The 22,015-nt window shown below is 46.4% G+C and overlaps 1 protein-coding gene across 1 annotated transcript in view; it reads right to left on the reverse strand.

Annotated features, from left to right (window-relative positions):
* Nucleotides 1-22,015, reverse strand: part of LOC124605878 (vicilin-like seed storage protein At2g18540) — a 79,071-nt gene that overhangs the window by 46,777 nt on the left and 10,279 nt on the right. The window contains exon 2 of the mRNA XM_047137826.1: nucleotides 15,527-16,414. Within this exon, the coding sequence (XP_046993782.1) occupies nucleotides 15,527-16,414 (888 nt within the window). The remainder of the gene's footprint in view (nucleotides 1-15,526; nucleotides 16,415-22,015) is intronic.

Below are 22,015 nucleotides of genomic sequence, written 5' to 3' on the forward strand. Positions count from 1 at the left end.
TGCCCTGCTACCCCCTGGAGTTCGCTTCCGTCGCCTCCTTCAACACCTTCATTTTTCACTCCCTGCAACCTTTCGAGTGGGCGAGAGCCGCACGCCACCTTGGCTCCAGGCTCAGGTCCGCGTTCACCTTGACCTCAGCTCGCTCCCAAAAGAGGTCACCCCCGGTTCGGTTTACCACTCCCGTTTTTTGGAACTTCGTTCGAAGTTCATCGACATGACTTTCATTTATACAGATGGCTCTAAGACCAATGACGGAGTCGGGTGTTCCTTTATTGTCGAGGCACAAAGTTTCAAATACCGGCTCCATGGCCATTGTTCGGTCTTCACAGCTGAGCTCTTTGCCCTCTACCAGGCTGTTCTTTACATCTGCCGCCACCGACATTCTGCTTATGTCATCTGCTCAGATTCCCTGAGCGCCATCCAGAGCCTCAGTGATCCGTACCCGGTTCACCCTTTCGTACACCGGATCCAACGCTCTCTTCAGCAGCTGGTGGACGTCGGTTCTCCAGTTAGCTTTATGTGGGTTCCGGGCCATGTCGGTATCCCTGGGAACGAAGCTGCAGATGCCGCGGCCAAGGCTGCGGTCCTCCAGCCTCGAACAGCTTCTTGTTGCGTCCCTTCGTCCGATTTTAGCAGGGTGATTTGTCGGCGCATCTTATCTCTGTGGCATGCCAATTGGGCTGCACTTACCGACAACAAGCTTCGGGCCTTAAAACCTCTTCCCGTGGCTTGGACGTCCTCCTCACGCCCTTCTCGGCGGGAGGAGGTCGTTTTAGCCCGGTTAAGAATTGGACACTGCCGGTTCAGCCATCGCCATCTGCTGACGGCTGCGCCGGCGCCGTTCTGCCCATGTGGGCACTTGCTAACGGTTAGACACATTTTAATGTCCTGTCCAGATCTTAACACACTGCGCCTCGATCTTAACCTGCCAAATACTTTAGATGCCATTTTAGCGGATGACCCACGAGCAGCTGCTCGTGTTCTTCGTTTTATCAATTTGACACACCTCGCTAAGGACATTTGATGATGCTGTTTTTTAATGCTATGCCTGTCAGTCTCTTTTATCGTGTTTTCCCTTTTAGTTGTTGTGGTCAACTTGTGCCTCGCGGTGCATTCTTAGAGTAGTCAGGGCGCTAATGACCATTGAAGTTGTGCGCCCTAAAACCACAAAAAAAAAAAAAAAAAAATCAGCACTGTTGATTATCCGTAAGCGTTACGGCTTGTCACCTAATTTTATGTATACTCCCATTTCGTTTAATGCTTGACATTGATCTGTAAAAAAAGCGATCTTATAATTTGTGCTTGGTGGAACCACATAAATTGTTAATTTCGTGAATGATTGTATTTAATGAAAACGGTCAAAATGTAATTTTATTGAATTCGTCCATCTGTTCACGATAATTTTCTTACAAAATAACTTGTAGATTACTGATGTCACATTGGTTGTTGTAGGTATGGTATATTTTATAGGGCCTGAAGATGGCGGTGTTAAGTTGAAACTAGTTGCCAAAATAAAATCGACACCTTAAATACCTGTGGCGTAGCGTGGTTGTAAACTTGGGGAGACTGCAGTTATTATAGGGAGACAAAATAGTACAATAATAATTTAAACAAATGAAACAAAATGCATCAGATAAAACTACTACTAGTACTAATACCACCGCCAGTAATATTAATAATAATAATAATAATAATAATAATAATAATAATAATAATAATAATAATAATAATAATAATAATAATAATAATAATAATAATAATAACTAGTTCAAGGAACGGTGACAAATTTGTAGAACTCCAGCAGCAAGAGAAGAAGCACTTATATTTTTTCCTTGTGCACAAGTGCAATGCGCCTGTCTTTTCTTCCCACGAATAAGTCTATAACTCGGTGTACAAAGATCTGATCACTGGATAACTCTCCAAGTAGTGTCATTTCTATTGCTAACGTGCTCAAACACGACAGCCGGATGTTGGGCATTGAATTCCATTAATTCTTCACTCGTTTTAAGAATACTCAAGCTTCGTTCACAGCTTGCTGTAGTTGCCGGTAGGGTCAAAACCAAATGCTGGAACTTAGTTGTTTCTTCATAAACGAAGTCTAAATTGTTGTTGTTGACAATGTACTTTAAGAGGATTCTTGGAGATAAGTGTTTTTTCTCATCAGCGTATATACTACACAGTTCATTGTCAAGTTGTTCTTGTTTAAAAAAAGGGTACTGTTCTAATAATTGAAGCAGTTTCAACTTTGGGAATTCTATTTGATAGTTCGGGAAACATTTTTCGTTCAAAAGTTCAACAAACTGAATTTGGGGAAGGTCTTGAAACCTTCTTTCCATCTGACCAATTTGCAAATCCAGTATATCGTAAGTTAGTGCCCTGAGAGATGTCTTTTGACTGCCACAGAATAAGAAGTTGCATTCAAACACAAGCGACATTTAATGCATTCATCAACGAATGTTTCCGATCTTAACTGTCGTACGTTTCTCAAAACAGTTCTTATTTCGTTGTGGCAAGCAGTTATACTGACAGATTTTGACTGAAGAACATTAAAGAGATGATCAACATAAACAAAGCACCCTCGGTAGAAGCAAAGCAAGTAGACAAACGTAATATCATCCATCCGTCGTTTCATTCCCAAAGCACAGCTCAAAGATTCTGGGTCCCACTGAGATTCTGTATCATCAAATATTTTATTAAAACCACTATATAGCCCTGAGAAATGACTAGATGTTGTTGAAACTGCCTGGAACGAAAATTCCAGCGAGTGTTGCTTGCATGTGGCAGTTTAAATCCTTTCTCAGTTAGCAATACAGTTCGTTTAGATGATTTGCTGAAAAACTAATGGAATACAGTAAGCTCACTTACAAACATGCGCACTTGTCGTATGATTTTGGAGGCATGTAACAGAACCAAATTCAGCTGGTGTGCGTAACAATGAATAAACAGCGCATAGGGGCAGAACTGCTTCACCAATACTTGCAGCCCTCTTTCTCTGCCCGCCATTACTGAAGCGCCATCATATGTTTAACCAACCACTTTTCCTTCCACATTCCATTGTTTCAGTACTGTATGAATAATGTTTGACAAACCTTCAGCAGTTTCTTTCCAGTAACATTGTAAAATCCAACGAATCTTTCCTCAATTTTGTCTGCAATACAATACCTGAATATTATACTCTTTTGCCGCTTGCATGACACATCTGTTTCATCAGCCTGAATCGAAATGAATTTCAGATTTTATTTTCTCATTAACTGCTAGAGTTATCATTTCTATTACATCATTCTGTATATCTGGAGAAGTTGCTTTAAAGGCTGAAGAAGACAGATGGTCTCGGATTAACTGCTCTCCTTGAGCTAGTAAATCCAACAATTCCAGATTGTTGCTGGAGGATTGGTCTTCTCGATGGCCGCGAAAGGCTAGTTCTTGTTTACAAAGAAATTAAATTGCCTGAATAAGACGGGCCAATACTCTCCTGCTGGATGCAGCTTGTTTGTTGTATTTTATTGTTGTCAGGCGACAGGCTTCAGAAAGGGCGTGCTCATTCTACTTTTGCCTATTAACTGAAATGATTTTTTGTTCTGCAGGTGACGTTTTGATATCTGATGCTTTTGTGCTTTCCTGTCAAAGTTCTTTATTGTACAAATGCCCTCACTGCATTATTTTTCACCACCAAACAGAAGACATATACAACAATATAATCTGTTAATAACCGCATTCGCAGTCAGCCAAGCATACTTTTCGTACCAGGCTGTCTGAAAAGTGCGTTTTTGTTTGGCTTCACTTAAAACTACACTGAGTATAGGAGTAGGTCATTTTTTCGTACGTTAATGTAGAAAAAAGTTTTTAATAAAAATTCTATAAGGTGTTCAGCTGCTGGGTCACTCATGTTGGCGACACAACGAAAATATGCACTAAAATCACACAAGAATGACTATGAACACAAACCGCGCGATTTCACTTCCGTGTTAAAAGCCAGCATGGAAGCGGCAGAGACTAGTCTCCATACCTGGTAGCAAGTGCAGCGCACCGGCCTTCTTGGGAGAGGGAAAGTGGAGGGAGCCGAGAACGCTCAGGCGCACACAGCCAGGTAAGGGTAGGGAGGCGGAGACTGAGAGCAGTCGAGTCTCAAGCAGGCAGATGCACCAATACTCAGGGTACGGCGGCGGGGGTTACAAAGCTGATGTCTTAGCACATTTAGTGCTCTTAGTAGAAAGTTGTTTATATTTTTGTTATGAATAACTATTGCATTTTTTTAAGCACGAATACAGGAGAGACTAAGTCTCAAAGTCTCCCCTCAGGCTACGCCACTGTTAAATACAGCTGGAGGAATTTCTTCATTTTTAATATAAATTTATACCAGCTGACGTCCCACTGCTCTCCACTTAAACTATGGATGTACAACTAATTTGTGGCCATGGCAACGAAGAGAAACTGGAAATGTTGTAGAAATGACACGTTCATAATTTTACTGCCATTCAAGTTATTAAAATTCTTACATGGTGTCACATGTCACATACTCGTGAAAAGTGGAATGGGTTTTGAGTGTGAAATTGTAAAGTCTGACATAAAACCTGGCGGCCCTCGCAGACTGTCACATCGCTTGCTGAAGGCGGCCAATACAACTGGCTGCACCTCATAATTGTAAATCCGGCCGTGTGCATCATCTGGCAACGCTACATTATGCGGAAGCGTGCGGAGCAAGTGCTATCGTTCTTCACGGGCCGTTATAGAACTGTATGTGCTCGTGATCTACTGGTACACGTCGAGCAGAGCAGTGCTGATACAAAGCCACGAGACCGAGACGCCTCGATGTTTTACTTCCGAAATCCTATTTCTGTCCGACCGGCTGGCCGAACGATTCTAGGCGCTACAGTCTAGAACCGCGCGACCTTTACGGTCGGAAGTTCGAATCCTGCCTCGGGCGTGGATGTGTGTGATGTACTGGGGTTAGTTAGGTTTAAGTAGTTCTCAGTTCTAGGGAACTGATGACCTCAGAAGTTAAATCCCATAGTGCCCGGAGCCATTTGAATAATTTTGAAATCCTATTTCTGACGTCTGCTTAAGTTACGTCTGATGAAATCCGACATAATTCGCTTCACTGTCTAGCCTCCCAGTAACAAACTTCCAGAAAGTCAAGGTCACAACAGATGACGCTCGAGAGTTCCTCGCCGTACACCAGGTGCTTGTCAACTTTCTTTCTTACTTGGAGTTCTAGTATTTATCTTGAAGTTACGTATTGAATTTTGCAGGCTTGAAACTTAATCCATTATTTGACAGAACATTACTTTTCAATTTTTGAATGAAATGAAAAACTGTTCTGAAAAATTTTAGATTAGAACAAAAACTGTAGGCAGTTCCATTCTTAAGACATTGGCAAAATCAGCTATCAAAATGCAGAGCATTATTGCCGTATGCACATCTTTGCTGTTTTACTTTGCAGCTAAAGCGATTCCCTGTATCTAGTTCTAAATCTGTGGTCACCTGTCCTCTCGTCAAGTTTCGTCCTTGTGGTCACCTTGCATTTCGGTGTTTATCCTGTTACCTTTAAATGTGCAACATCACTATTCTCTTTCAGTGACAGCTTCTCGTTTGGGTTAGAAATTTGGTATGTTTACCATGTGTTTACCATTCAAATGACACCTTAGTGAATTATGGACCCTCAATGTTTTGATTTTACCGTCCTATAAAGTGATATCTGCTGGTCCATCAGATAAACGCCACCCATGAGTGCGCTGTATTCTTCAAAGGTATGTAGCATGGAAACAGAGGTTTCCTTTTAATTTGCCTGTGAGTATGTTCAAGAAGAAGAACTGTAATTTGACCGATAACAAACCAGTTTGTGTAGCCACAGTTTTCACAACCAGAAGTTCATTCTCTTTGTCAGAAATGTAGTCGTTGGACGCTTTAAGTTTTTCACCCTTCATTTTTCGTATCAGCTTCAGGGCATGCTTCGGTTCACATCTTTTTGTGGGTAGACCTAATGCGCTACTTCGCAGTTCATGTCCTACTGATTTACTAAGCTTCTTGAGGTAAATAGATAAAATAGCTTCATCCCTGTTCGTTATATCTTCCAAAATACGTGTTACACCTGGTACGACAGTCTTTGTTCAGAATATTTTCTGCAACGTTTTCCTCATCTATTACTGCATCTGGATTGGGTGGAATAATTACCAGTCATTAGCTTCATCTCCATTAACTTCATACTATGGTCCTGCTAGAACTTAATCCAACTGTAAGTCCATGTGATACGTTTCTATCTTACTTGAATGATAAAATGGAAAGACATTTCACTACACCATCTAGCTGTGGGGAAAATACAATACAATGTAAACGCAGCATATCTCAATGTAAATAGTAATTTTTGTACATAAGTGTGTAAGATGAACTGATATTGCAGCAACTTCAGAAAATTTTAAATATACTGAATGTTAAAAGGACATCGCCCAGGCGACTAAATAACAATTCATTGTTACGCAGAAACCACCAGCAGGCGTACAACGCAGCCAAGTGCGAAGCTGGAGAATAGGAAAATTAATCCTTTACCTAAAATCTAATGTGGAAATAAATGCAATATGTCCTAAAAAAGGGACAATGATAAACAGTGGATTAAAGTTGTTACAGCTGTAAAATACTCGCAAGTGGAAAAAGGACTAACATTTTCGACACACTATTCGCTTTGGTTTTAATAAAGGGGATGAAGGCAGCAGAGGCAGCTCTGAATATTTCTGTCGTGTGTGGGGCGAGTGCCTTTTGGCAAAACATTCCAGAAAAGGTTTTATTTCTTAAGAACGATCGTATTGGCATGATTTTTCCACAGGTTCGAGTCGGGAATAGGATTACTCCATGCTCAAATTGAAAGCAACAAAAATCAAACTGTGATTACTACTGCATTATTACTTCTACGCAAGTTATAATTCCGTTGCGTTAACTTCTTAACAAGAAATTAATGTGAGAGCCGAAATGCTCGAACAAAGCTTAGTGTGAACATGCTCGGCGTCAGTGCTGTGCACTAGGAGCTCCTCTCCTAGAGGCGTGTCCATTGCAGTGTGTATGCCAACAACTGACTCATCTTTTGGTAGGAGTACAAGACAAACCAGACAACATTGCATCACTTGTTGCTACACGATAAGAGACACTAATTTCAAAACAAAAACTATCCAGCAGGTTATTTGGGATATCATATCTCTGAAACTTAATATTCTGGTTTTATGCTCTCAGATGTTTACCTTCCCCACTCCTTACCAAACAACCCCTAAGAAAATTCCTTTCCGGACTAAAATGCACTTCAGACCTGGTTTGACATCTTTAACGTAGAGCTAGTAGATTCCTACAGGTATGGAGTAGATAAACTATTTGAGCATTGTCAGACTGTTTGAGGTAATGACAATAGATTTTTGGTGAGTGATGTTTTTTGTGTACAGTAAATTAATGGGAATTGCTGTTAAAATATGCATTGTCGTAGTACAAATGAAATAAAACTTGCTACAACAACATTATGACGAAAGTATGTTTTAATGAAATATAAAGTATCTGTAACACAACCGTACGTATATCAACAAGAATTAGTAAGATATTTTTCACTTTGGACCTCGAAACAGTGTGTGTACTGTTGTCACCCTCTGTGGCATGGAAATGTGGAATTTTGTAAATAAAACTATGTATTCACAAAAATCAAAGCGATGTCGACAGAACCAGAATTAGGTATTATCGGTTGTGCTCCTAAGCCAGTCAGATACTGGAAGTAGGGCGAAAATATTTGAAGTTTTCTTAAGATATACTTACTGATTTTCGATTCGGCTCCTTGCTTCTGTGTAACAGAGCAGCTAGAAACATGGTCTTCAGCAAGACTGGAACTACAAGTCAACACGACCTTCACTTGACAGGCGATGACGTCATTCCTGAGCTACTGAAAAGCTGCATTTTTAGTCTCTCACTGTCCCAGTGATGGCTAGGACAGGTAAATTGCGATGTGAAAGATGAGATTAGATGCTATTTCCACGTGGAATGGATAACCTCACTTTAAGTGAAAAATCAGATTATTCAGTGGTAAGACACGTGAGACCAAGTGAATTTACCAGTATAGTTGTGCGACAGCCATAAAGTAACTTGTCGGCCACAGTTGCCAAACGTATTCTATGTTATTGCCAAGATTCAATTATACTTGCAGCAGGAATTATACCAGCCGATGTGTGCCTAGAGGGGCCTCAGAAGTGGTGATAGCCTGCGTCTCAAAGACTCTGCTGAGAGTCGTAATACTGAAAGTATGTATCGCTGAGTTTAAATGCCACTTGCTTTAAATGCCAGTTGCTTTAGTAACCAGGGCGTATTTACTTAGAATATTTAGGTGCACCAACTGCGAATTAAATACAATAAGCAAAGAAGTGTAACAGTTACTTTTTTGTCTTAAGAGCACTGAATACTGAAAGATCATTCAGCGGACAAGATCACGTTTTGGGAGCGTTCCAGTGGCTTTTCCGTAAGTTTTATGAATAGACAATACGTCTTGGTCATTACACACGTTCAAATATTTTTTTAGAACTGTCATTGGCACTATCTCCAAAACAGAGGAACACAAATGAAAAGATGACAGAACTGATTGCAGGACAAAACGACCTCCAAAATGAGTGGAGGAAAAATGAATCTACTAAAGTGAAAAGAGAAGCAGTTGTCCCCAGAACGTAGAACAAGGAACACAACATTGACAAACATCTGGAATACGTCGTTCTGAAGCAAATCTGTCATTCCGTCCAGAAATAACTGAAAGAACGAAAACATATACTTAAAATTACAATATTAGCATGTTTTATGCTCTGTCAAAAGCGAAAAGCGCCTGTTTTGAAGAGCTTTTCAACTTGAAGTAGGCCTACGCTTACGACAGAACTCGAAATAACTGGTTCACACAGCTGAGATTGGTACTGAGATTCTATGTAGTATCTGCGCAATGTGTTATTAATTTAACCAGTCGTCTGAGCGACACCTTCAGCGTACTGTAGTATTCACATGACAATTAGCGTATTGTAACGCGGCAGCATGGATGGGCGGACGGTTGTAGACTTTGCTGTGACTGTCCGAAGAAATTGTCACTTGTTTTTAACGCGTACCCTCTCAATTTTTGTTGGATGTCAAAACAACTGTAAATAAAATCCCAGAAACCTTGGAAGTCGGCAACCCGTGTCGACTGATATACGAAACGTGTCAGGTTGCCAGTATTTGCAAAGGCGGGCACGCGCTTCAGTGTCGATGTGTTTGTAAGATTGCTAGTAGTATCGTTGTTAGTGAATGTCATAGGAATACGATATTTGACCTTTTCCTGGAAACTGCGTTAAATGCTTGTTTTTTTTACGCTCCCACCATGCTTACTTTCCTCTCGAATTTCAGTATTTATAATAACGGAAGTGGAATTCAAATACTTCGAAAACCCCCTAAAACGCTCCATTCGAGTCACGTGACGCCCCTGACGTCACTGGCTAGCTCGAGGCACCGGCGGCCGTCATGTTAATTCAGAGGTTTTCATTTGGAAAATAGATTTCAAATGGTGTATAGTACCATACTGTACAAATATATTTATGGAAACTCCTGAAATGTTTCTGAGGGTTTACTAACTCACTTAAAATGTGTAGAAGCGTGAAGTCAGCATTAACTTGCCTTGGAGATAAGCTCTTCCTCTGTTAGAACGAAGGATGGCGACATTCAACGAAATTAAACTTCTAGCGAAAATTATCGTTTTACCCACCTACATCTCGAGTATTCGGTATCTTACTTGCTAGGGCGGTAGACCGTCGAATATCACAAGGTGGTGTCCTTGGATCGCTGGTTCAAATCTAGCCTGAACGAACGTTTTAATTCGTAAGAAAATTCGGCTCTCATAAGGAAACAAAATCACAATTACAAAACGTCCCCATAGTGATCACAAACAAATTTTTTTTTGTTACTGTTCAGATGCATTTACATTTGCAAGCGCTGTTCACACGTTACGCTAAAATAGATTTTTTTCTAGTGAATGGGACCACACACATTTTACTTTACTAGAAACCGTTTTTATTTTCGTACTGTCCAGTTAGGATCCTGATTGTTCGAACTTTTGCAGTTCCGTCACTTTACATAAAGAAGTAGTAAGCCTGCTTCAGACGCTAACGTTAGTGTACCCTCACAAACACTGCAGCCGTTACATTTGTCACCATGTGTTACACGCTTTATATACCTCCGTAGAACCTCATCGTCCTACACCTCGTTGCGCTGTGGGCGTATGGTAATATCTTCACTACTAGCAATGCTTTCCAAAAAAAGCGAATTATTTGTTCGCAAACTACACTACTGTCCATTAAAATTGCTACAGCAAGAAGTAGTGCAGATGATAAATCGGTATTCATTGGACAAATATATTATACTAGAACTGACATGAGATTACATTTTCACGCATTTTGGGTGCATAGATCCTGAGAAATCAGTATCCAGAACAACCACCTTTGGCCGCAATAACGACCTTGATACGCCTGGGCATTTAGTCAGAGCTTGGTGAGAGATCTGGAGAATGTGCTCACCAGAGCAGCAGTCGAACATTTTCTGTATCCAGAAGGGCTCGTACAGGACCTAAAACATGCGGTCGTGCATTATCCTACTGAAATGTAGGGTTTCGCAGGGATCGAATGAAGGGTAGAGCCACGGGTCGTAACACATCTGAAATGTAACGTCAACTGTTCAAAGTGCCGTCAGTGCGAACAAGAGGTGACAGAGACGTGTAACCAATGGCACCCCATACCATCACGCCGGGTGATACGCCAGTATGGCGATGACGAATACACGCTTCCAATGTGCGTTCACTGCAATGTCGCCAAACACGGATGCGACCATCTCGATGCTGTAAACAGAACCTGGGTTCATCCGAAAAAATAACGTGTTGCCATTCGTGCGCCTAGGCTCGTCGAATACACCATCGCAGGCGCTCCTGTCTGTGATGCAGCCTCAAGGGTAACGGCAGGCATGGTCTCCGAGCTGATAGTCCATGCTGCTGCAAACGTCGTCGAACTGTTCGTGCAGATGGTTGTTGTCTTGCAAACGTCCCCATCTGTTGACTCAGGGATCGAGATGTGGCTGCACCATCCTTTACAGCCATGCGTATAAGGTGCCTGTCATCTCGACTGCTAGTGATACGAGGCCATTGAGATCCAGCACGGCGTTCCGTATTACTCTCATGAACCCACCGATTCCATATTCTGCTAACAGTCAATGGATCTCGACCAACGCGAGCAGCAATGGCGCGTCACGATAAACCGCAATCGCGATAGACTACAATCCGACTTTTATCAAAGTCGGAAACGTGATGGTACGCATTTCTCCGCCTTACACGAGGCATCACAACGTTTCACCAGGCAACGCCGGTCAATTGCTGTTTGTGTAAGAGAAATCGGTTGGAAACTTCACTCATGTCAGCACGTTGTAGGTGTCACCACAGGCGCCAACCTTGTGTCAATGCTCTGAAAAGCTAATCATTTGCACCTTCCTGGGTGCGTTTTCCACCATGCACTGTGCAGTGTCGCTTTTTGTGTCGACTATGAAAAATGGACTTCTTTGTACAGTAGCCAGTCCGTTGTGGTGGGGCCGCCATGTACCTTGCTGGTTGTAGCCCCCTGACCACACAGTGATTGCTCTGTTGATACCTGTGCCGTAAACACCGCGCATATGCCAAGAGGTAGATGCCCACCCCCTGGGACATCGGGACTCCCTTCAATGGTCATCCTACCAGGTGGCCTTTGCTGTGACTAGCTGGCGTCCATGGAAGGGCCCCTGGTTTGTGTGTGTGTGTGTGTGTGTGTGTGTGTGTGTGTGTGTGTGTGTGTGTGTGTGTGTGTGTGTGTGTGTGTGTGTGTGTGTGTGTGTGTGTGTGTGTGTGTGTGTGTGTGTGTGTGTGTGTGTGTGTCAGGGTGGATGACTGAAGCGTAGTCCATCTCTTACTGGTGGTGAAACACCAGCAGTCTCTCAGCATTCACAAGCTCAATTCAGATCACGGAAGTGTGAACCAAAATCGTTCCCTACCCTGGCCACACCATGCAAGTAATATCAGGCTAAGGATGGCAGTGGATCTTATTTGCCCCATTACCTTGTATGTTCAAATGCTGATGGAGAATCTTTCACAACAATGAATCCTCAGTTTTTAGTTGAGCATTAAGGACAAGTTCGGGGAGGTAAAGCCTTGTCCAAAATGAGATCTGGCTCAGTCTTGATCAAAACAGAATCCTCTGCTTAGTCACGGACGTTATTCGCTTGTGACAAGCTGGGAGACGTTTCTGTAACCATCACGCCCCATAAGAGCTTGAATATGGTCCAGGGTATCATATTTCACAGAGACCGTCTTTTGCAGCCTGACGATCAGTTGCACGATAATTTAGTGTGTAGAGGTGTTCATTTCGTCCGGCATATCTACCGCGGTCAGAGGGATAATCAGGTAGCCACCAGTGCCGTCATCTTGGCCTTCGAGGGTGATAAATTGCCCAAGAAGGACAAGGTGATGGTCTACCGCTGTGATGTAAATCCCTATATCCCTCCCCCGATGCTGTGCTTTGTGCTGGAAGTTCGGCCATACGACTTCCTGGTGTACTTCCAGCGTCGCATGTCGAGATTGTGGATGCCCATCACCTTCCAATACTAAATGTGCTCTGGCTCCCGTATGTGTCAACTGCGGAGAGCCTTGCTCGACAGACTGCAGGTTTCTCCAGAACCATGAACCAACTGACCAACACTGAGGCTAAGAGAAAATTAGAACACCTGCATCATGTACGTATGACATCGTCTTACGCCGCCACTACTACAGTTCTGGCACCATCACCTCTGCCAACCCCAGTCACCTCAGAGCTTTCCCCCAGGGGGTCCACAACTCTTTCGTGGATACGTGCGTAGCGAGCACGGGACCCTGAGCTAATGTCGCCCTCCTTCCTTTCCGGGCTGCATACCCTCCCTTTCCGCATCCTTCCCTGTCCCCCATCTTCGCCCCCCCCCCTCACCTCTGGCTCTTTCCTTCCCCTTCTCCCCCTCTGGGAGTATGGTTTGTGCCTATGTCCGGAGACGGACGCTCGAAACTGTTACAAATTCCTTGCTTTCTACACTTGCAAGTCCTCGTCCTTCCTCTGTCCTTCTCTTTTCCTTCCCTCTTCCTTCCCTCTTCTCTTTGCACTTTTCTCCGCTGCGGGGTTTGAGACCCCTCTTCTTTCCTTTCCCTTTCTCTTTTTTCCTCCCTGTGCGTGTCTGAAGGCCGACCCACGCACTTCCATGCGTAGCCGGTGACCGGGTAACGCGTAATTCCCCGCCCCGGGTAGACAGGTAGGACACGTACGTACACCCTGGTAACGGCCAGGCCCAGGGAGGGGTGATTACCCGAGCTGATACCTTCCGAAAGTGCCGATTGGTCCTTCCGTCCGTTTGTCGGGAGGTGTGACCTGAGGTGTGAACAATCACCTAAGGCGGGAGTGCCCTCAGAGAGGGCCCCCACAAGGGAGGAGCGCGCCATCGGAGACGCCGGTAATCATGGGGGATTCTTCCGCAATGGTTTCCTCACCTTCAACTATGTCTGCTCACAAGCGTAAGTTCACTGAGTGTCAGCCACAGACAGTTCTTCCATCGTTGCCACAGTTCCTTGGTGTTTCTCGGTCTGACGAAGGTCACGACTTCTCCACGGTCAACCCTTTCATTATTCAGAAAGGTGTCGACGCAATTGCAGGTCCTGTAGAGTCTTGTTCCCGATTACGGAATGGCACCCTGTTGTTAGAACGTCAGTGCCCTCCAGGCACAAAAATTGCTGCGTACCTCACTACTGCACACCTTCCCTGTCCGGGTGGAACCGCACCGTACTTTAAATTCCTCGCGTGGAGTCGTTTATACACGCTCCCTCGACGGACTGTGCGATGAGGAAATTCAAAATTACCTGTCTGACCAGGGCGACACAGCTGTTCAGAGTCGTGAAAAGGGTTGACACGAACATCATTCCAACCTGTACTGTCTTCTTGACATTTGACAGAGTTCAACTCCCATCGAACATAAAAGTGGGCAATGAGATAATTTCCGTTCACCCTCGCATCCCAAACCCTACGCGTTGCTATTGGTGTCAGTGGTTCAATCATACCAGCCAGTCCTGTTCCAATCCGGCCAAATGTGTTGTGTGTGGTAAGGATGCCCATGAGGGTGCTTGTCCACCTCCATCCCCTCGTTGCATCAACTATATGGGTGACCACACTGCTTCCTCCCCCCCTGCGGGTCCGGGGATTAGAATAGGCCCGCGGTATTCCTGCCTGTCGTAAGAGGCGACTAAAAGGAGTCCATCCCCCTCACGGGGGTAGTTAGTGCCTGCGTCCGGAGACGGACGGTTCCACGACCTATAATCGTGGTCCTTTTCGTTTTTCACTTCTCGTTTCTTCCTTCCTTTTTTTGGTTCCTTTCTTTGCTCTTCTCCACCTCACTGTCTCCTTACTCTTTCCCTTGACTTCTCCTTGCCTTCTCATTCCCTTTTTCTCCTTGCCTTCTCATTCCCTTTTTCTCCTTGCCTTCTCATTCCCTTTTTCTCCTTGCCTTCTCATTCCCTTTTTCTCCTTGCCTTCTCATTCCCTTTTTCTCCTTGCCTTCTCATTCCCTTTTTCTCCTTGCCTTCTCATTCCCTTTTTCTCCTTGCCTTCTCATTCCCTTTTTCTCCTTGCCTTCTCATTCCCTTTTTCTCCTTGCCTTCTCATTCCCTTTTTCTCCTTGCCTTCTCATTCCCTTTTTCTCCTTGCCTTCTCATTCCCTTTTTCTCCTTGCCTTCTCATTCCCTTTTTCTCCTTGCCTTCTCATTGCCTTTTTCTCCTTGCCTTCTCATTGCCTTTTTCTCCTTGCCTTCTCATTGCCTTTTTCTCCTTGCCTTCTCATTGCCTTTTTCTCCTTGCCTTCTCATTGCCTTTTTCTCCTTGCCTTCTCATTGCCTTTTTCTCCTTGCCTTCTCATTGCCCTTTTCTCCTTGCCTTCTCATTGCCCTTTTCTCCTTGCCTTCTCATTGCCTTTTTCTCCTTGCCTTCTCATTGCCTTTTTCTCCTTGCCTTCTCATTGCCTTTTTCTCCTTGCCTTCTCATTGCCTTTTTCTCCTTGCCTTCTCATTGCCTTTTTCTCCTTGCCTTCTCATTGCCTTTTTCTCCTTGCCTTCTCATTGCCTTTTTCTCCTTGCCTTCTCATTGCCTTTTTCTCCTTGCCTTCTCATTGCCTTTTTCTCCTTGCCTTCTCATTGCCTTTTTCTCCTTGCCTTCTCATTGCCTTTTTCTCCTTGCCTTCTCATTGCCTTTTTCTCCTTGCCTTCTCATTGCCTTTTTCTCCTTGCCTTCTCATTGCCTTTTTCTCCTTGCCTTCTCATTGCCTTTTTCTCCTTGCCTTCTCATTGCCTTTTTCTCCTTGCCTTCTCATTGCCTTTTTCTCCTTGCCTTCTCATTGCCTTTTTCTCCTTGCCTTCTTCTCCTTGCCTTTTTCTCCTTGCCTTTTTCTCCTTGCCTTCTTCTCCTTGCCTTCTTCTCCTTGCCTTTTTCTCCTTGCCTTTTTCTCCTTGCCTTTTTCTCCTTGCCTTCTTCTCCTTGCCTTTTTCTCCTTGCCTTTTTCTCCTTGCCTTTTTCTCCTTGCCTTTTTCTCCTTGCCTTCTTCTCCTTGCCTTTTTCTCCTTGCCTTCTTCTCCTTGCCTTTTTCTCCTTGCCTTCTTCTCCTTGCCTTCTTCTCCTTGCCTTCTTCTCCTTGCCTTCTTCTCCTTGCCTTCTTCTCCTTGCCTTCTTCTCCTTGCCTTCTTCTCCTTGCCTTCTTCTCCTTGCCTTCTTCTCCTTGCCTTCTTCTCCTTGCCTTCTTCTCCTTGCCTTCTTCTCCTTGCCTTCTTCTCCTTGCCTTCTTCTCCTTGCCTTCTTCTCCTTGCCTTCTTCTCCTTGCCTTCTTCTCCTTGCCTTTTTCTCCTTGCCTTTTTCTCCTTGCCTTTTTCTCCTTGCCTTTTTCTCCTTGCCTTCTTCTCCTTGCCTTCTTCTCCTTGCCTTCTTCTCCTTGCCTTCTTCTCCTTGCCTTCTTCTCCTTGCCTTCTTCTCCTTGCCTTCTTCTCCTTGCCTTCTTCTCCTTGCCTTCTTCTCCTTGCCTTCTTCTCCTTGCCTTCTTCTCCTTGCCTTCTTCTCCTTGCCTTCTTCTCCTTGCCTTTTTCTCCTTGCCTTTTTCTCCTTGCCTTTTTCTCCTTGCCTTTTTCTCCTTGCCTTTTTCTCCTTGCCTTTTTCTCCTTGCCTTTTTCTCCTTGCCTTTTTCTCCTTGCCTTTTTCTCCTTGCCTTTTTCTCCTTGCCTTTTTCTCCTTGCCTTTTTCTCCTTGCCTTTTTCTCCTTGCCTTTTTCTCCTTGCCTTTTTCTCCTTGCCTTTTTCTCCTTGCCTTTTTCTCCTTGCCTTTTTCTCCTTGCCTTTTTCTCCTAGCCTTTTTCTCCTTGCCTTTTTCTCCTTGCCTTCTCTGGCCTCCGCCTCGGCGTTTGAGACAGTCTGTCCTCTTTCTCCCTCTCTCTTCTTTTTCCTCTTCTTCCTTCCTCCCTGTGCGTGCCTGAAGGCCGACCCACGCGTTCGCACGCGTAGCCGGTGACGGGGTAACGTGTAAGTCCCCGCGCTGGGTAGACATGTAAGGCACGCGCGTACCCCCTGGTAAAGGCCAGGCCCGGGGAGGGGTGATTGCCTGAGCTGATACCTTCTGACCATGCCGATTGGTCCCTCCGTCTGTTTCTCGGGAGGTGAGACCTGAGGTGTAAACATTCACCTAAGGCGGGAGTGCCCTCTGAGAGGGTCCCCACAAGGAAGGAGCGCCATCGGAGACGCTGGCAATCATGGGGGATTCCTCTGCAATGGATTCTACTCCATCTCTCTCGACTTCGACCCAAAAACGGAAACGTGACCAGCCAACAGTGACAAAAGTACTACCGCCTGCCCCACAGTTCCTCGTAGTTTTCCTCTGTCAACCCTTTCGTTATTCAGAAGGGCGTAGATGCCATAGCTGGATCTGTCAAATCTTGTACCAGGTTGCGTAACGGCACCTTATTACTAGAAACTGAGAGTGCCTTTCAGGCACAAAAACTACTTCGGGCCACCCTCCTGTACACGTTCCCTGTCCGAGTGGAGGCCCACTGAACTTTGAATTCGTCTCGTGGTGTAGTCTATACTAGCTCCCTCGATGGATTGACTGACGAGGAGCTTCAATCTTTCCTCGCTGAGCAGGGCGTGACGGCTGTCCATAGGGTCATGAAAAAGGTCAACAATGACCTTGTACCGACCCGGACACTTTCCTGACCTTCGATAGTGTTAAGCTGCCATCGCGCATCAAGGCGGGCTACGAGGTTATTTCTGTTCGCCCCTATGTCCCGACACCTACGCGCTGCTACCAGTGTCAGCGTTACAATCACACTCGACAGTCTTGTTCCAATGCGGCTAAATGTGTCACTTGTGGCAGGGATGCCCATGAGGGTGACTGTCCACCTCCGTCTCCTCGTTGTGTGAACTGTCAGGGTGACCATGCCGCATCCTTCCGCGACTGTCCTGTCTATAAGGAAGAACGCTGCATCCAAGAAATTCGGGTCAAAGAAAAAGTGTCCACCTCGGCTGCTCGCAAGCTATTGACTAGTAGGAAGCCCACGCTGCTCCCAGCGAGGAAATACAGTACTGTCCTCGCCTCTCCTCGGACTACCCGGGAGGTAGCAACCCAGACATGCGATCTGACCTTCAGCACCACGGTCGTCCGTTCGGCCAGTGCTAAGATCGCGCGGTCGACGTCTCCTCTTCCTCCCATCACCCCACAGACACCAGCACCTTCCTCAGCTTCTGCTAAGACGAAGACATCGAAGTCAGATGCACGGGCCTTCAAGAAGGAACCATCCCGTGCAGACTTCCTCCGTACCTCGACCTCCCAGCCTTCGACCGGTACTTCCACTAAACGTCCTTCCAAAAAGGCGCATAGGAAGCACAGTTCTCCTTCTCCGCCACGGCGCATTTCTTCTCCTGCGCCACCCAGCGGTTGCCGCCCCGGGCCGTCATCCGTTTCGCCTGGCCGCACCGCTGGTAGCCGTACATCTGGCCGTTCACCGGCGGAGGAAGCTCCCCCTCCCGGCCATCCTCACGAGATGGCCGATGACTGTCCGCCTACTGATAGCGGCGGCAGTGCTCGCTCGAAGCCAGGCCCTCAGCGGCCTTCGAAGTGACCACTTCTCTCATCTTCCTTTTCTTACGATGGCACTTATTCACTGGAATATTCGCAGCATTCGCTCCAACCGAGAGGACTTGAAGTTGCTGCTCCGCTTGCACCGTCCGCTCGTCGTAGCCCTCCAGGAAACGAAGCTACGCCCATGCGATCAAATTGCCTTGGCACACTACACCTCTGTGCGTTTTGACCTACCCCCTGTGGTAGGTATCCCAGCTCACGGAGGGGTTATGTTGCTGGTCCGGGATGATATTTACTACGATCCCATCACGTTGCACACCGGCCTGCAGGCAGTTGCCATCCGCATTACTCTCCCCACTTTTACGTTTTCCTTTTGTACCGTTTACACTCCATCGTCATCTGCCGTTACCAGGGCAGACGTGATGCAACTTATTGCTCAGCTACCTGCACCATTTTTGTTAACTGGAGACTTCAATGCCCACCATCCCCTTTGGGGCTCTCCAGCATCCTGCCCAAGGGGCTCCTTGTTAGCAGACCTTTTCAACCAGCTCGATCTTGTCTGCCTCAATACTGGCGCCCCTACTTTTCTTTCTGACACATCTCACACCTATTCCCATCTAGACCTCTCTATATGTACTCCCCAACTTGCACGCCGGTTGGAGTGGTATGCACTTTCTGATACATATTCGAGCGACCACTTCCCGTGTGTTATCCATCTCCTGCAGCATACCCCCTCTCCGTGCTTCTCTAATTGGACCATCTCCAAGGCAGACTGGGGGCTCTTCTCTTCCAGGGCGACCTTTCAGGATCAAACCTTTACAAGCTGCGACCGTCAGGTCGCACACCTCACGGAAGTCATTCTCGCTGCTTGCTGAAAATTCCATCCCTCACCCTCCTTCTCCACGTCGCGTACCGGTCCCCCGGTGGACCGCAGCATGTAGAGATGCTTTACGTGCTCGTTGACGTGCTTTACGCACCTTTAAACGCCACCCTACAGTGGCGAATTGTATCAATTATAAACGATTACGTGCTCAGTGTCGTCGTATTATCAAAGAAAGCAAGAAAGCCAGCTGGGCTGCTTTCACAAGCACCTTCAACAGTTTTACTCCTTCTTCTGTTGTCTGGGGTAGCCTGCGCCGGCTATCTGGCACTAAGGTCCACTCACCAGTTTCTGGCTTGAAGGTCGCGAATGACGTCCTTGTGGCCCCTGAGGCTGTCTCCAATGCCTTCGGCCGCTTTTTCGCAGAGGTTTCGAGCTCCGCTCATTACCACCCTGCCTTCCTCCCCCGCAAACAGGCAGAGGAGGCTAGGCCACCTAACTTCCGCTCCTCGAATTGTGAAAGTTATAATGCCCCATTCACCATGTGGGAACTCGAAAACGCACTTGGCCGATCTCGGTCCTCCGCTCCAGGGCCAGATTCTATACATATTCAGATGCTGAAGAACCTTTCTCCTGCGGGTAAAGGTTTTCTTCTTCGTACATACAATCGCATCTGGATTGAGGGACATGTTCCCGCATGCTGGCGCGAGTCTATTGTTGTCCCGATTCCTAAGCCAGGGCAGGACAAGCACTTGCCTTCCAGTTATCGACCCATCTCGCTTACCAGCCGTGTCTGTAAAGTGATGGAGCGAATGGTTAACTCTCGATTGGTTTGGCTGCTCGAGTCTCGACGCCTACTTACCAATGTACAATGTGGATTTCGTAGGTGCCGCTCTGCTGTTGACCATCTGGTTACCTTGTCGACCTTCATTATGAATAACTTCTTGCGGAAGCGCCCGACCGCGGCTGTGTTCTTTGATTTGGAGAAGGCTTACGACACCTGTTGGAGGGCGGGCATTCTCCGCACCATGCATACATGGGGCCTTCGCGGTCGCCTCCCTCTTTTTATTCGTTCCTTTTTAATGGATCGACAATTCAGGGTACGTGTGGGTTCTGTCCTGTCCGACACCTTTCGCCAGGAGAATGGGGTGCCACAGGGCTCAGTTTTGAGCGTCGCTCTCTTCGCCATCGCGATCAATCCAATAATGGATTGCCTCCCAGCTGATGCATTAGGCTCCCTTTTTGTGGACGATTTTACCATCTATTGCAGAGCGCAGTGTACACGTGTCCTGGAGCGCTGTCTTCAGCGTTCTCTTGACCGTCTTTACTCCTGGAGTGTCGCCAATGGCTTCCGTTTTTCTGCCGAGAAGACGGTCTGTATTAACTTCTGGCGCTACAAAGAGTTTCTCCCACCGTCCTTACGACTCGGTCCCATTGCCCTCCCAATCGTGGAGACAACAAAATTTTTAGGTCTTACATTTGACAGGAAACTTAGCTGGTCTCCACATGTCATATTTGGCTGCCCGTTGTACCCGTTCTTTAAATGTCCTCCGCGTTCAGTGGTATGTCGTGGGGAGCGGATCGGACCATCCTGCTTCGTCTATATCGGTCGATCGTCCGCTCCAAGCTGGATTATGGGAGCTGCGTATACTCCTCTGCACGGCCATCCATCTTACGCCGCCTCAACTCCATACAACATCAGGGTTTACGACTTGCGATCGGAGCGTTTTATACTAGTCCCGTAGAGAGTCTTCATGCTGACGCTGGCGAATTGCCACTCACCTACCGGCGCGATATACTGCTTTGTCGGTATGCCTGTCGGCTACTGTCAATGCCCGACCATCCGTCTTATCGTTCCTTTTTTGACGACTCTCTTGACCGTCAATACGGGTTGTATGTCTCTGCCCTGCTACCCCCTGGAGTTCGCTTTCGTCGCCTCCTTCAACACCTTAATTTTTCACTCCCTGCAACCTTTCGAGTGGGCGAGAGCCGCACGCCACCTTGGCTCCAGGCTCAGGTCCGCGTTCACCTTGACCTCAGCTCGCTCCCAAAAGAGGTCACCCCCGGTTCGGTCTACCACTCCCGTTTTTTGGAACTTCGTTCGAAGTTCATCAACATGACTTTCATTTATACAGATGGCTCTAAGACCAATGACGGGGTCGGGTGTTCCTTTATTGTCGAGGCACAAAGTTTCAAATACCGGCTCCATGGCCATTGTTCGGTCTTCACAGCTGAGCTCTTTGCCCTCTACCAGGCTGTTCTTTACATCTGCCGCCACCGACATTCTGCTTATGTCATCTGCTCAGATTCCCTGAGCGCCATCCAGAGCCTCAGTGATCCGTACCCGGTTCACCCTTTCGTACACCGGATCCAACGCTCTCTTCAGCAGCTGGTGGACGTCGGTTCTCCAGTTAGCTTTATGTGGGTTCCGGGCCATGTCGGTATCCCTGGGAACGAAGCTGCAGATGCCGCGGCCAAGGCTGCGGTCCTCCAGCCTCGGACAGCTTCTTGTTGTGTCCCTTCGTCCGATTTTAGCAGGGTCATTTGTCGGTGCATCTTATCGCTGTGGCATGCCGATTGGGCTGCACTTACCGACAACAAGCTTCGGGCCTTAAAACCTCTTCCCGTGGCTTGGACGTCCTCCTCACGCCCTTCTCGGCGGGAGGAGGTCGTTTTAGCCCGGTTAAGAATTGGACACTGCCGGTTCAGCCATCGCCATATGCTGACGGCTGCGCCGGCGCCGTTCTTCCCATGTGGGCACTTGCTGACAGTTAGACACATTTTAATGTCCTGTCCAGATCTTAACACACTGCGCCTCGATCTTAACCTGCCAAATACTTTCGATGCCATTTTAGCGGATGACCCACGAGCAGCTACTCGTGTTCTTCGTTTTATCAATTTGACAAACGTCGCTAAGGACATTTGATGATGCTGTTTTTTACTCCTGTGCCTGTCAGTCTGTCTTTTATCGTGTTTTCCCTTTTAGTTGTTGTGGTCAACTTGTGCCTCGCGGTGCATTCTTAGAGTAGTCAGGGCG

The sequence above is a fragment of the Schistocerca americana genome, chromosome 3 (genome assembly GCF_021461395.2).
Source record: "Schistocerca americana isolate TAMUIC-IGC-003095 chromosome 3, iqSchAmer2.1, whole genome shotgun sequence".
NCBI classification, from domain to species: Eukaryota; Metazoa; Arthropoda; class Insecta; order Orthoptera; family Acrididae; genus Schistocerca; species Schistocerca americana.